Source organism: Strix uralensis, chromosome 25 (genome assembly GCF_047716275.1).
Source record: "Strix uralensis isolate ZFMK-TIS-50842 chromosome 25, bStrUra1, whole genome shotgun sequence".
NCBI classification, from domain to species: domain Eukaryota; kingdom Metazoa; phylum Chordata; class Aves; order Strigiformes; family Strigidae; genus Strix; species Strix uralensis.
This window is the reverse complement of record NC_133996.1, coordinates 6,060,277-6,073,571: the sequence shown is the minus strand read 5'-3', so window position 1 is coordinate 6,073,571 and position 13,295 is coordinate 6,060,277. Positions and strand designations below refer to the sequence as shown.

The following is a 13,295-nucleotide window of genomic DNA, read 5'->3' as shown; positions in this document are numbered from 1 at the left end:
TGTCCCACCCCGGGGCCATGGGGGTCTCACGCAGGCAGGGGTCGGTGTGAGCACCCCGGGGTGGGGTGGCTGGGTGGGGTCCCTCCCCTGAGGGCATCACCCCACTTGCCCCATGGCGGCCTGGCCACCCCGGAGCCCACATGGAGGCCTCACGGCCACCGCCGCTGCAAAGGCCTTTTATTTCCCCAAAACGTGACCCTGCAGACGCCGTGGGGGGAGAAAAAGCATCCCACAGCCCAGGGCTGGGGCGGCCATCGCTTGGGGGGTACCCGCTGTCACTGGGGGGAAGGAGGAGGCGAGGCCCAGGCTGGCGTGGGCCCTGGGCAGCCTCCCGTGGGGCTGGCGGCTGCGTTTGCCCCCAGGCAAGCGCAGGGACAGTGTGGGGGGCACCCACCGGGCCCCACACGGCTCTACCGGAGCCCCCCCGCGCTCCAGCCCTCCGCTCTTTAGAGTCACTTGTCGGCTTTGGCCATCCATCGCCTTCTGTGGGGGGGAGGTGAAATCCGCCGCTCCGAGGATTTGAAGCACTTCAAATCTTTACTGCTGAGGTTCAGGCAGGTTCACCCAAAGCCCCGAGGCGACGTGTGTGGAGTCTGTGGGGACTTGGTGCAAGGGGGAGCTCCCCCCAGCACCCCAAGGTGAGGGCACCCCAACCGCTGCTGGGCTCCTCACGGCTGCTGCTGGTACTGGCCCTCGGTGGCGGTGAAGAAGTCCTCCAGCACGCTCTTCATGTACTCGAAGGTGGGACGTTCCTCGGGCCTCTCCTTCCAGCACTGCGTCATCAGTTCGTACAGCTCCTGCGGGCAGTTGTCCGGCTGCGGCATGCGGTAACCGCGCTCCAGGTTCTGTATCACCTCGGGGTTGGTCATCCCTGCGAGGACAACGCGCACAGCACTGAATTGAGGTCACCCCCCCCCCTCCCCACGTCGCAGGCAGCTCCCTACATTTACAAATCCCACGGGAAAGCTTCCCTCCCCCTCCCCACCACCTCTGAAAGCCCCGGTGGCCTTGGGGCCGTGGCTAGCCACATGCATGGGGAAGCGGTCGAAACCATCGCGGGCTGGCAGGGAAAGGAGCCAGATGGGGCGGCTCGGGAGCGTGTGTGCGTGCGGGAGTGCATGCACATGCTCGTGGGTGTGCGCTTGCGTGCGTGTGCGAGTCCTTCTGCCACGCAGCTGCCGGGAAATCCTGACCTGGATATGGGATCCGGCCGTAGGTGACAATCTCTGTGAGCAGGATGCCGAATGACCAGACATCAGACTTGATCGTGAACGTCCCATAATTAATAGCCTCCGGTGCCGTCCACTTAATGGGGAATTTAGCCCCTGAAAAACAGCAGGAGGGGGGAAAATAAAACGTTACAGCTGAGCTGGAAACATCCGTCTCTGTTTAACCGGATGTGACAACCCCAAGTCAGCCTCTGTCCCTGCCATACACCTGGGGACAGCTGGGTTTGGTGGCAGCCAGCACCCCCCAGCTGCTGCTTGGCTGGCTACAGACCCCCCCGACCATGGGCTGGCATGCCTGCAGCGGGCCAGCATGTCTGTTCCCGCAGTAGCCACCAGATAGGGCTGTCACCCCACCAAAAGCAGGGTCAGGCGGGTATGCGGGGTCCTGCAGTCCCCCTCCAGCTGAGGGGGAGAGAGATGGAGGGGGAAAAAGGACCTCTGCATCCCCCACCTACTCCCCCCTCCCAGGGCTTCACGCCATCCTGCAGCTCTCGGGGCACCGCGGGGACCCCCGGAAGAAGAGGACGGGGTGTGGGGGGATTGCCTCCTCCTGTGACCCCGAGCTGTGTGCACCCCAAGAGCAGGGCTCGGTGGGGGCACGTGAGGGGCCGAGATGGCGGGGGACGCACCCTCGCGAGCTGTGTACTCGTTGTCCTCGATGAGGCGGGCCAGCCCGAAGTCGGCAATTTTGCAGCACAGGGTGTCCGACACGAGGATGTTGGCGGCCCGCAGGTCGCGGTGGATGTAGTTCTTGGCTTCGATGAAGGCCATGCCCTCGGCGATCTGTGGTTCGGAGTAATTGCAATTAATAGCCACCACCCCGAGCAGGGCAGCCCCAGCTCCAGCCCCGGCAGAGCTCTCCCGGCCAGCAGCCCCGCGGCTCCGTCCCCCCTCACCTGCGCAGCCATATCCAGCAGTTTGTTGATGCTGAGCTTGACTCCTTCCGAGGTCTTGAGGAAGTCCACGAGGCTGCCTGCAATGAAAGCAGCAGGTCTCAGCAGCAGGCAGGCACGCTGCCTTCCCCCCGCTCCCGGCATCTGTTGGGGCTGGGCGTTGTGGTGGTGGGGTCACCAGGGCACTGTCCCCCACACCGAACTGGGCAGCCCCCCAGAAAGGCGAGCAGGAGCGGATGGGCAGGAGACCATCCTGCCTGCAAAGTCCTTTTCCCCCCTGCCAGGGCCGACCCCCAAGCTCCCAGCTGGTGGGTGAGCCGTGATGCAAAGGCAGAGCGCAGTGGGGGAAAAGGTGCTAAAAGCAGCTCAAAAAATAAAAGCCAGCACTGGCTGCTGGACAGGAACAGCCTGGAGCTGAAGGACCATGACTCTTCACAGCCCCAGGCGCCCCCACCCATGGTGGGCAGCACCCAGGCGCCCTCACCCTTCTCCATGTACTCTGTGATGATGTAGATGGGCTCCTTCGTCACCACGGCGTAGAGCCGCACCAGCCGCGGGTGCTGCAGGTTCTTCATGAGGTTGGCCTCTGCCAGGAAGGCGCTGGGTGACATGCTGCCCTGCTTCAGGTTTTTGATGGCCACCTTAGTGTGGCCGTTGTAGAAGCCTGCGGAGAGATGGGGGAGAGGGACCCCATCACCGGGCACGGCAATAGCGGTGCCAGCCAAGGAGGCGAGTGTGGGGGCTACGCTGTGGATCTAGAGCGTCCCAACCCGAGGCTGCAGGAGCAAGAGATGTCGGAGATTGTGAAGGTTGGGTGAAGACGGGCAGAGGACTTCATGCCCTGGAGGACTGTTGCAGCAGGGCTGGGGGACTTTTGGGCATGATCACAGCTCTGTGCTGGCCACCTCCTGGACAAAAATCTGTAACCGTGTTTTAACACAGCAGGCAGATGCTTTTACCTGTGGCTTTCAACCACAGAAGGAAAGGAAGCTGTTGATTGCTGAGCTTTGGGCAGGAGGGGCGGCTGGGGGAGCCAGGCAGCGATGCCGAAGCCTGGCTCCTGTTGGGTACCCAGAGGGGACTTTGCAGGTCAGCCAGCGCCCGTGGGAGCGACGGCAGGGACATGTGGGGTGGCACGGAGGGGAGCGGGGCAGCCCCAGTGCCTTCCCCACCGCGGCACCCGGGGAGCAGGAGGTGCTTTTGTGGCTGGGTCACAGCACGCTTGAGGCTCCATGCTGCCTCCGAGCCCCCAGCGACGCAGTGACAGCCACAACAAGGGTCATTTCCGTGTGGGGCCACGCACGGTGCTCGCAGGCCCCACGACAAAGCTGGCGGCTGTTCTCACGGTGAGCAGAGCCCAGCTCGAGGAGAACACGGTGCAGCCCCTGTGCGTGCATGCCTGCACCAGCACAGCCACCCGGCAGCACCCGGCAGCAGTGCAGGGGTCTGGGTGGGCAGGGATGGGAGAAAGGGGAAACTTGGGCTGCTCTGGGTAAACCAGAGCTGCCCCCAGGCTGCTCTAGCTGCTGGGTTTCTCCCTTCTTTCAGGGCCTTTGTAGAAAAACCGAAGTCCCACACTTGAGGCTGTGCTGGCTGCTCCATGCGAGACCCTGGCTGAGGATGCTGCGGGGCCCGGCTGACGCTGCCCACACCGGTGCCCTCATCCAGGAGGAAGCACCCCAGTTTCACCCTGACTCACCCATCCAGACTTCTCCAAACTGCCCCGCTCCCAGCTTCTCCACCAGCTTCAGCGACTCCCGTGGCACCTCCCACTCGTCCTGCCACCACGGCTTCTGTGGCTTCTGGGTCCGGCAGGGCTTGCCGAGGCGGGTGCACAGCCCATCAGAGCTGCCTGTGGCACGGGGGGAGGCAGAGCCACTGTCAACGCAGGCAGAGGGCACAGGGCACCAGCACAAGCTGATGACTTTGCTGGGGCATGAGTAACAGCATGTCCTGCTCATCCCATCCCATCCCATCCCATCCCATCCCATCCCATCCCATCCCATCCCATCCCATCCCATCCCGTCCTGTCCCGTCCCCATCCCATCCCATCCCATCCCATCCCGTCCCGTCCCGTCCCGTCCTGTCCCCATCCCATCCCCATCCCCATCCCATCCCATCCCACCCCACCCCATCCCATCCCATCCCATCCCATCCCATCCCATCCCATCCCGTCCCGTCCCGTCCCGTCCCATCCTGTCCTGTCCCCATCCCATCCCCATCCCTTCCCACCCCATCCCATCCCATCCCATCCCATCCCATCCCATCCCATCCCATCCCATCCCGTCCTGTCCCGTCCTGTCCCCATCCCACCCCACCCCATCCCATCCCATCCCATCCCATCCCATCCCATCCCCTCCCCTCCCATCCCGTCCCATCCCATCCCCATCCCTTCCCACCCCACCCCATCCCATCCCACCCCACCCCATCCCATCCCATCCCCTCCCCTCCCCTCCCCTCCCCTCCCATCCCATCCCATCCCATCCCATCCCATCCCATCCCATCCCATCCCATCCCGTCCCGTCCTGTCCCCATCCCACCCCACCCCATCCCATCCCACCCCACCCCATCCCATCCCATCCCCTCCCCTCCCCTCCCCTCCCCTCCCATCCCATCCCATCCCATCCCATCCCATCCCCATCCCCATCCCATCCCATCCCATCCCATCCCATCCCATCCCATCCCATCCCCTGCCTGCAGGCAGGACCAGCCCCCGGCCAGCACGTACGTGTGTAATGCTCGACCAGCTCATGCAAGCCGTTGAAGGTGACGCGGGGGGAGATGTAGTACCCCCCGTTGTCCATGTTGCGGATCTTGTAGTGCTTCACCGTCTCGCCCTGGTTCTGGTCGAAGTCCCTCACCGACAGCGAGTAGGAGCCTGGGGGGACAGGCACGGTGTGTGTACGGGACCCCAGCACTCCTCCCCTGCTTCCCAGCGCCTCTCCCGGTGCCCGTGGCAGGAGGTGCCAGTGGGACCTGCGGGACGGTACCTTTGGAGGTCTCGCTCTCCCGGATGAGGAAGGAGCCGTGCGTGTTGCCCGACGCCAGGAGCTGCCTCTCCGCATCCTTGCGGCTGATGTTTTTGAAGAACCACCTGGGGACACAGAGCAGGGTTAGGACTGGTGGGGGGCGGTCAGGCCACCTTCACCCAGCGGCACTTTGGGGGATGCTCCTGGCTCCTTCCCCCTCTGCCAGCACACGGCTCCTACTCAAGCCCTACTCACGGCTCGGGCTCCAGGCTGTTCACCATGGCCACGAAGTTGTAGGGGATCAAACCCTCCTGGCCGGTGGTGAGCGACTGCGCCTTCCACCACTCCCCGCTCCTGCAAGTACACAGCGAGATGAGACCCCTCCCCGGCTGCTGGGACCCCGCACAGACCCCCCAGGCAGCACCGGGAATGCCGCCCAGGGAGCTGCGGGATCGTGCGGGTGCTGGGACGCCCTCGGTGTTCTCTCACTCTTCCAGGATGCGAAGCTTCTCGCCCTTCTGCAGCCCCAGGTCCCCATCATGCTTGGGCTCGTAGTTGTACAGGGCCACCACCAGCTTATCTGGGAGGACAAGCGGAGGGGCAGGGTGGCAGCAGCCAACTGGGGGGGTGTCCACAGCCTCCCCCTGCCACGGCTGGACCTTACCTTGCAGGGGGGAGCATGGCGGAGATGTGGCCTCGTAGGACACCAAGGGGTCTTGCACCTCGGAGCCGCTGCGGATCAGCCTCTGCGAGGGGAAAAGGAGCACAGGGAGCACGGTGAGCCCTCACCTCCCCAGGGCTCGGCCAGCCCACGGCCACCTCTGGAGGCATTTGGCCACCAGGACGAGGGGCCCGCTCGCCCCCTCCTCACCTGCCGCTTGCTGTCGGGCTCGATGGGGTAATTGCAGTGCTCACAAATGTCGATGTTCTCGATCCAGTCCTCGTCATAGTCCGAGCTGCAGCAGCAGCCCATGGTGGCTGCCGGGGGGGCGAGAGGCAGGGAGGGAAACCCTCGCACCCCCAGCCCCAGCCTTGCCTCTCCCCCTGCTCCAACTCATGCCCATCCCTGCATCCCTCAGTCTGGCTTCCCACATCACATGGTCCATCCCGCGCACTCCCCAGGTCGTCAGCTGAGCTGGGGACATCCCAACTCTCTGTCACTGGCCATATTTCCTCCTAATTTTGTTCTGGCTTTGTTAATTAAAAACACTGAAGGCAATCAGTCCCCAGCCTGAGGCTCCCTTTTCCCACCAGCACAGCCTGGCGTTGCCTCCTTCACCAGCTCCTTCCCACCGTGCAGCCCTTGGGCTGATCCCTATGTTCTCCATCTAGATAATGATCTAATTATGAATATTCCATTAGTAATTAATGCACGGCCCTGCAGCACAAGGTTTGGCTGGACCAGGCACCTCCCCGGCCCTAAAAGCAGCTCCTGGGGTGAGATGTGGATGGGAGCACTCCCCCACCCATGCTGCATCGCCTGGGATTTCCTTCTCCCGCGGGGCTCTCAGCCTCCCCCCCCCGTGCATTCGACCCCATCACTCTGCTCCTGTTTCTCCTGCACCAGGGATTGTCCTTTAAACCCCATCCCTCCCCTGGAGCCCCCTCATCCTCAGCAGCTCACCCTGAAACATCAAGAACCCCCCAACCTCAAGCATCAGCCACGGTGACACCGGCGCGGGGCTGCCCCGTAGGGTCCCCGGCAGCGCGGCGTGGGCAGCGGGGCAGCCTGGCACCGATGTCACGAGTGTCGTGTGGGCTCTGCAAACCACCCGGGGCAGCAGCTCTCACCTTCCTGCAGAAGCTGAGCGTGGCACGGAGCCGGGAGCCCCGGCACTGCGTCATGTGGAAATGGCGGCCCACGGCCCTGGAAAAAGCTCTTCTGCAGAATCCCCCACGCCCACACCGCTGGGATTTATCTCCACCAAGACCTGGCCCCCAAAGCTCTGCCCAGAAACTCTGGGGACTCTCTGGGGGCCCCGACGCGGTTTCCACAGGCGCTGGGTGCCAACGGCAGGGCTGGGAGCCCTGCGCCGCCGAGAGCCAACCCAGGTGTCTCTACCCCCAGCACCCAAAATCCACGACTGCTTTTGCAAACGCCGAGCGGGAGCTTTTATCTGGCAGCGAGGCGGTGCAGCTGCGAGGGTCTCCGTCCTCGCTGTGCCCGAGTGAGACGGGTCCCCAGCAAGCCGCTGAGCCCTGGGAGCTGCTTTTCTAGGGGCCGTTGGCACTGCCAGCGCAGTTTTCTCCCTGGTTTCCTACCAGGAGCCATTGCACGACTGCGTTTTCACAAGCACACATAAATCCACCTCCCTCCGTGCTGCCAAAGAGGGTACGGCCGCGGGGGGCTTCATTTGAGTGTGTGTCCCCCTGTGGGCACTGGGGACAGAGGGAAGAGCCTCACAGCGGGTGCCCAGGGAGGGTGCAGGGTCCCCAGGGTGCCGCCAGCCCCCGGTGCCACCAGCACCTGCTGCCAGCCAGAACCCCCCCAACCTGTGCTGCCAAGGGCTGGTTTTGTAGACCAGGAGCCCCTCCCTCGGGGACAGGGGCCGCATGGCTGCTTTGGCGTCCACGGCGAGGACACGGGGGCTGTCCCCACGGTGCCACCTCAGGGTGCCCACCACCATGACAGCCAACAGGAGCCAGTGACAGGCAATTTTGGGGAGGAGAGGGCAGACGAGCGAGCCCCTCCATGCCGTGCAATGCTGCTTTGGGGCCTCAAACGCTAAAAAACACCCTGGTGCCTTCAGCTTCTGGTGACGCTAATTTGGGAACACACTTTAGCACCCAAAAAGGGGTTCGGCCACACCGCAGGAGCAGACAAGGCCCCTGTGATGCCCAGGCAGCAGCAAAACTGATACCCAGCCCCAAGCACAACCCTGGTCCTGCAGAGGAGAAGCCCCCAGCTCCCCCAGACCTGCCCGCAGCCTTTCAAATGTCTTTACCAACAGCAAGCCGTGCCACAAGGTGTTTTTTCCTCCCTGCACAAAGCCGGGGTGGGGAGGGAGGTGCTGCTATTGTGCCTTTTTTTTCTTGTGTACTCAAGCCACAGTGTAATTTCCACTGAGCAGCCGTTTCACCTGCGCAGCGTGAGGGCCACGCCGGTGAAACGGGGTGTTTGAAGTCAGGTTTTGTGACTGCATCTGTGCAACCGAATTTCTCGTGCGAAGAGGCTGCCTGAGAGGGATGTGTAGGCGCCTCTGCCCCGTGCCTCGCCGTGTCCCTGGGGGAGGTGTCTGCGGGTGTGCACGCACGTCCTCGCACGGCCATTTATGTGCCTTTCCCCAGTTTTGCTCGGGAGCGTGTCCAGACCCCTCGGCTCTTGCCGGAGGAGCTGCCCCGTGCTGGCCCTTCCGCAAACGCTTCTTCGGCCAGGTCCGGTTGGCTTGTTCACAAGCGTGGGCGGGCGTGAGGAGGGCTGAAGGCTGGGCTGACCCTGTCCCTGATGCTCTTCAAGGCTCACCGCGGTGTCCCGGATGTCCCCAGGCCAGCTGTGACCCAGCTGGACAGTTGGTCAGCCTTGCAGAGACGCAAAGGACTGTGGCCCCAAAGCTGCCATCGTAGCAGGGAGGTGTTTGCACTGAGACAGCACCGAAACCAGGCGTACCTCAGTGTCTGAACCCCCAAACTGGGCAGCGGACCCCAACGGACTGGCACGAATTCGCTGCCTGTCCTTAAGCTGCTCTTGCCCACAGCTGGGCAGGCGAGACCTTGGCCTTGGGGACAAAACTCCCACTTCGCCCCAGAAATGGGGACTTGGGGAGAGCCCTGTGAGGGGGCTGGCGCTCCCACCCTGGGCAGGCCCCCCGGGGCGGGCAGAGGGCATCAAGACTGCGGCTTTCACCCCAACTGGGAGGCCACAGAGGAATGGGGAGCACAGCCCTGCTCCCCCCATCCCTCACCTGGGCACCAGCGCTCACATCTCCCCGCAGCGATGAGCCCCAACCCCCATTTTCATCCCTCCAAGGGGCAACCTCGGAGATTGCAACAGGACCCCCCACCCTCCGCAGGCACCCGGGTGGTCCCCAGCTCCTGTCTGGAGGGCGCAAACCCTCTCACCCCCAGGTCCCTGTTACCTGTTGGCAGCGAGGGGAGGACCAGCCACTCTCAGACTCCCATGGCCCAGCAGCAAGAGCGAAGGCGTCGTCCCCACTCACGTCCTCTCCATCCCCGGCAGGAGCGCGGCGACCCTCTGGGGAGCAGAGACGAGCCCCCCACCCGCGGGCGCGCGCGCTCCCCGCCGCTGCCACTCGCTCTCGCTCACCTCCTGCCCTGGTTTCCTGCCTCATGAGCAAACTCTAGAGAAGCTGGTTCGCAGCTCGCGCACAACCGCAAGAGCTAGTGACAAACCCCGATGGCTTCCTGCCATCCCCAGCATGGAGGGTCCCTCCTCTGGCTGTCCCCGGCCACCGATCCCAAGGGAACTGGGTGGACAAAGGGATGCTGAGCCCCTCGGTCAGTGGGGGAATGGGGTCCCATGGGCTGGGAGATGCGCTGCAAGGGGCCAGCGATGGGCAGGGGATTGTCACCCCCTGCCTGGGTTGTCCTGGTTAGCTGAGCCCCCCGCTCCCCGGTGCTGTCCCCTCTCCGGTGCTCGGAGGGCAGGTTGACAGTGCCATGCACCTGCTCCCCTGACCCCGTCGGACCCTACACAGCTTGTGGGACTCATCCTGCACCTACAGCTCCTACTTTGGCCATCACCACCGGGTCACCCCAGACCCTGGCACCCCAAGAGCCACCAGTGAGAGGAGTTGAAGCCAAGGGGACACGTTGTGCCCCAGCCAGGCTGCCAGCCCCGTGTTTTTGGAGACAGCTCAGAGCAGAGCAACCACAACGCTATTGTCTTGGCTTTAGTGATCAAACATGAAGCCGCAGGTACCTGCTGGCTGCTCTGCGGCGGCACAGGCAGGAAGCCCAGCTGTGTCGAGGGGGGGCTGCGGCAACTTGGGGGGCACCGCAGCAGCAGCACCGGACGCAGCATCCACCCTGGCAGGGACATTTCCCAGGGGCAGCTGTGCAGCCCCATTCTGTTGTGCTCACCAACACCACGGGTGCCCCAGGCAAAGGGTGGGTGATGGGGAGCACTGCCAGGCCCTGGGGCGTGCCACAGCCTCGGAGTGCACGTCGGGGTCTCCCCGTGTCCTGCTGCTACCCTGGGAAGGAGAAGCAGCCCCCCAGATTATCCCTGGGTCATGCCACAGCTTGCCTGGGTCACCCCACTTCTTCCCCAGCACTGCTTGCTAAAAACGGTCTGTGAAAATTTCATCCCCAAGCGGCAACTTCTTTTGTAAAGGGTTTGGTGTTAATGGAGGAAGGGAAAAAGCCAAAAGCAAACCCCTCTGGTGACGGCAACGTTGCCAACGCTGGCTGGCACTACCCCCAGGATCCCTCCTGCTCCCCGTGCAGTGCTGCAGGGGGTCGGAGATGGGTCAGGATGGGGGTGTGGGGGCTGCCAAACCCCGAGCACAGCCCCCAGCACCTCCTGGCCTCAAGCCTCAAAAACAACCCCTCTGTTCACAGCTGGTTTGGTGACGAGCATTTCCTGCAACGATGCAGCCCAAGCACCCACCCGCTGCCAGGGGCATCCGGGAAGGGGCTGGCAACCAGAAGCAAAGACACCGTCTCTGGCACAGCACCATCCTGCAGCAGAAACCCCTGAGAAGCCACCCACCCTGCAAGCCAGAGCCCTGGGGTGTGGCCGGGGAAGGGGCGATGGCAGCATGGTCCCCTCTGCCACCCCCAGGTCCCCCACAGCGAAGGGCCGGGAGCCACATCTGGAGGCTGGGTGCATGTAAAAACAGGAAAAAAGCATCAGCTCTCACCTTCACCTCCTTTTATTCCTCCTCAAGGGGCTGCTCCCCATATTTTCCACTGTGGTTGACCCCACCATTCTTAGGGACAGGGCACTGGGTGCCCCAAAACACCCTGTGCCCAATGGGGATGGTGGCACGGCGTTGTCCCCAGGGCAGGGCTGGCAGCACCAGGGCTCAGCACTGCCCGCCCCGAGGGAGCTCCCCAGTCCCCAGAGCATTTTGGGAAGGACCCTTGAGCCCTACCAGGTCTGGATGCACCCATGGGTGCCCACGAGGCTCCAGTCCGGGCTCAGTACTAAGCACTCTGAGGGGTCCCACTGCTCTCAGCAGAGGGAGAACCGTCGGGAGTTGATGTTCATGCGGGTGACACCGATGTGCTTGAGCGGCATGGAGAGCAGGAAGGCGGCCTTGGGTGGGATGTTGCAGAGCAGGTCCGAGTCTTCCTCACAGCCCTCGAGGCCGAAGGTAGCGTCGTCCAGCATCTCCTTGTGCTGGTGGCAGGCCTGCTCCACCTTCAGCCGGTGCAGCTGCGCCCGCAGGCGCATCAGCTGCTGCGCCAGGCGCTGGTCCACAGCCTGCATCTCCCGCTGCACCGGGGAGGGGGACAGGACGGGTGTGAGGGCCACAGCAGGACCGGCCACTGGGGAAGCAGCAACGCTGGGGCAGGGCACAAATCCAGCAGGGACCACGCGCAGACGTGGCGCCGGGATCAGCGCAGAGCCCGCGCACACAGTCCCGGAGTCGGCACGAGGCCCTGCAGCGGGGTGACGGCACGGGGTCAGCTCGGGTGGGCTTGTAGCCACGTGGTTGTTGCTGCCTGTGCCACCCCAGGAAAGCCACCACGGCTGTGCCACACCAAGGAAGCCCACCGCAGCCGTGCGCAGGCAGGAGGGGGTGACAAGTGCAGACCCTGACAGAGCTGTGACCCCCGGCGCTGCGCGGGGGACACGGGCAGAGCTGTGGCACTGCAGAGCCACACGCGGCCTTGCAAAAAATCCACGTACACCGGCCGTGCTGGGCAAAGGAGCAAAGCCCTGTGCTACGGCTGGAGCACCCTGAGCCCAGCACGTCCCGTCGCTGCTGCGGGAGGTCGGGCTGCAAACGCTCCCCTTGTGCGGAGAAACCCCGAGGCCCCGTCCCTGCCTTGGGGCCCAGCCCCTGCCCACCCCTCGTGCCCCCCATCCCACCAGCAGCTACTCACCAGCTCCATCCTGAGCCACTCCAGAGCCGCCTCCACGGTGGCGAAGCCACAGACGCCACCATCCCACTCCTCCTCATCCTCGGGGTGCCCAGGGCCCTGCTCTGCCCCCCGTGCCCCCCCGGGGGTCCGGCTGCGCCAGGGCTGCCCCCTCACCCGGGCTTCCCACTCCAGGTAGGAAGGTCTCCGCGTCTGCAGCTTCAGCTTGGCCGTCAGCGCCTTCACGCTGTCCAGGCTCTCCTCCTCCCAGGTGGGCTCCTCCTCGCCCAGCTCCTTGAACTTCAGCTCACCAAAGGGCATGGTGACACCCGCCAGAGCCCCCTAAAACCCGTGGGTGACCTCTCCCCCCTCAAAGCCCCCGCGCAAACGGAGTCTCTGCCCCGCTGCACCTACAGAGTGAGGAGCACCCTGAGCACTGGCACCCACCCTCTCCCCACAACTGCACCCACGTCCCGGTTATTTATTCACCCTCAGAACAATAAAGGTTGGGGGCACCGAGGACAATTCCAACGGGCAGGAACTTTCCTTATCCAGAGGAGTGCAAAGGAGGGGGTTTTTTTTGTTTGTTCGGTGACGGTTTGGGCTTTTTTTGGTTTTTTTTTTTTCCTTTTCTTTTCTTTTTTAGCATTGTTGTCTCCGGTTGGGAGGAGACTCCCTCTTCCCCGGAGGAAGCCTTCCCCGGGACCTACTGGCAAGGAGGAGCGGGGATGATTTATCCGCGGGCGCAGCCGCCCTCCCGCACCCGGCCGGGGCAAAAAAAAGCCCAAGGAAGGAAAAAGAAACCGGGGGGGGGCTGCGGGGGGGTGAGGGACTGGGCGAGGAGCCGGGGGGGGGCAGCTGGGGTCCCGCATCCCAGCCGGGCCGTTAAGGTGGAACCGGGTCAGATCCGCTGCCCTCACCCCCCCCCCCGGCGGTGCAAGCGCTGCCCGGGGCGGGTCCGGGAGCCGCGGCGGTGGGTTACGGGTCTCGGCTGCACCCCACAGGCACCGCCTGCCCCGGGGACAGTCCCCCCCCCGCCCCGAGTCGCCCCCAAGAAGCCAGCCCCCGTGTCCCCTCGCGTGTCCCTTCCCGCGGGCCCAAGCGTTTTCTCTTGCTCTCGCACCCCACGCGGTGCACACACACACACACACACACACACACATACCCCCCACCCACCCCCCCCCCGCCCCGGGATCCCACCCCCGGGGAGCGGA

General features: G+C 64.2%; 3 protein-coding genes across 6 annotated transcripts in view; 1 reads left to right on the top strand and 2 right to left on the bottom strand.

Annotated features, from left to right (window-relative positions):
* Positions 1–13,295, top strand: part of LOC141954749 (myotubularin-related protein 9-like) — a 188,370-nt gene that overhangs the window by 169,277 nt on the left and 5,798 nt on the right. The window lies entirely within an intron of this gene.
* On the bottom strand, positions 164–9,438 carry LCK (LCK proto-oncogene, Src family tyrosine kinase). 4 transcript variants are annotated; one of them, XM_074894359.1, is made up of 14 exons: positions 9,168–9,417; positions 6,883–6,958; positions 5,963–6,069; positions 5,756–5,837; positions 5,581–5,671; positions 5,347–5,445; positions 5,113–5,216; positions 4,851–5,000; positions 3,822–3,974; positions 2,607–2,786; positions 2,126–2,202; positions 1,859–2,012; positions 1,194–1,325; positions 164–871 (listed from the first exon to the last, which is right to left on the bottom strand). In XM_074894359.1, exons 1-14 carry the CDS (start codon positions 9,378–9,380, stop codon positions 669–671), a joined length of 1,821 nt encoding a protein of 606 aa, XP_074750460.1. In that variant the 5' UTR covers positions 9,381–9,417; the 3' UTR covers positions 164–668. The 4 variants fall into 4 exon arrangements, with proteins under 4 accessions (XP_074750460.1, XP_074750459.1, XP_074750462.1 ...); XM_074894358.1 differs by having other exon boundaries at positions 5,581–5,837; positions 9,168–9,438; XM_074894361.1 differs by having other exon boundaries at positions 5,581–5,837; positions 6,883–8,610; positions 9,168–9,229.
* On the bottom strand, positions 10,910–13,185 carry FAM167B (family with sequence similarity 167 member B). Its single transcript, XM_074894256.1, has 2 exons — positions 12,106–13,185; positions 10,910–11,491 (listed from the first exon to the last, which is right to left on the bottom strand). The coding sequence occupies exons 1-2, from the start codon at positions 12,400–12,402 to the stop codon at positions 11,228–11,230; spliced, it is 561 nt and encodes a 186-aa protein (XP_074750357.1). The 5' UTR covers positions 12,403–13,185; the 3' UTR covers positions 10,910–11,227.

Coding starts and splice junctions, on each gene's coding strand:
- FAM167B (XM_074894256.1), bottom strand. CDS start 12,402: ATGCCCTTTGGTGAGCTGAAGTTCAAGGAGCTGGGCGAGGAGGAGCCC. Junction 11,492..12,105: donor AGTGGCTCAGGATGGAGCTG/GTGAGTAGCTGC, acceptor TCCCCGGTGCAG/CGGGAGATGCAGGCTGTGGA.
- LCK (XM_074894358.1), bottom strand. CDS start 9,380: ATGAGGCAGGAAACCAGGGCAGGAGGTGAGCGAGAGCGAGTGGCAGCG. Junction 5,446..5,580: donor AAGCTTCGCATCCTGGAAGA/GTGAGAGAACAC, acceptor GTGTACTTGCAG/GAGCGGGGAGTGGTGGAAGG. Junction 2,787..3,821: donor GTTTGGAGAAGTCTGGATGG/GTGAGTCAGGGT, acceptor ATCTCTCCGCAG/GCTTCTACAACGGCCACACT.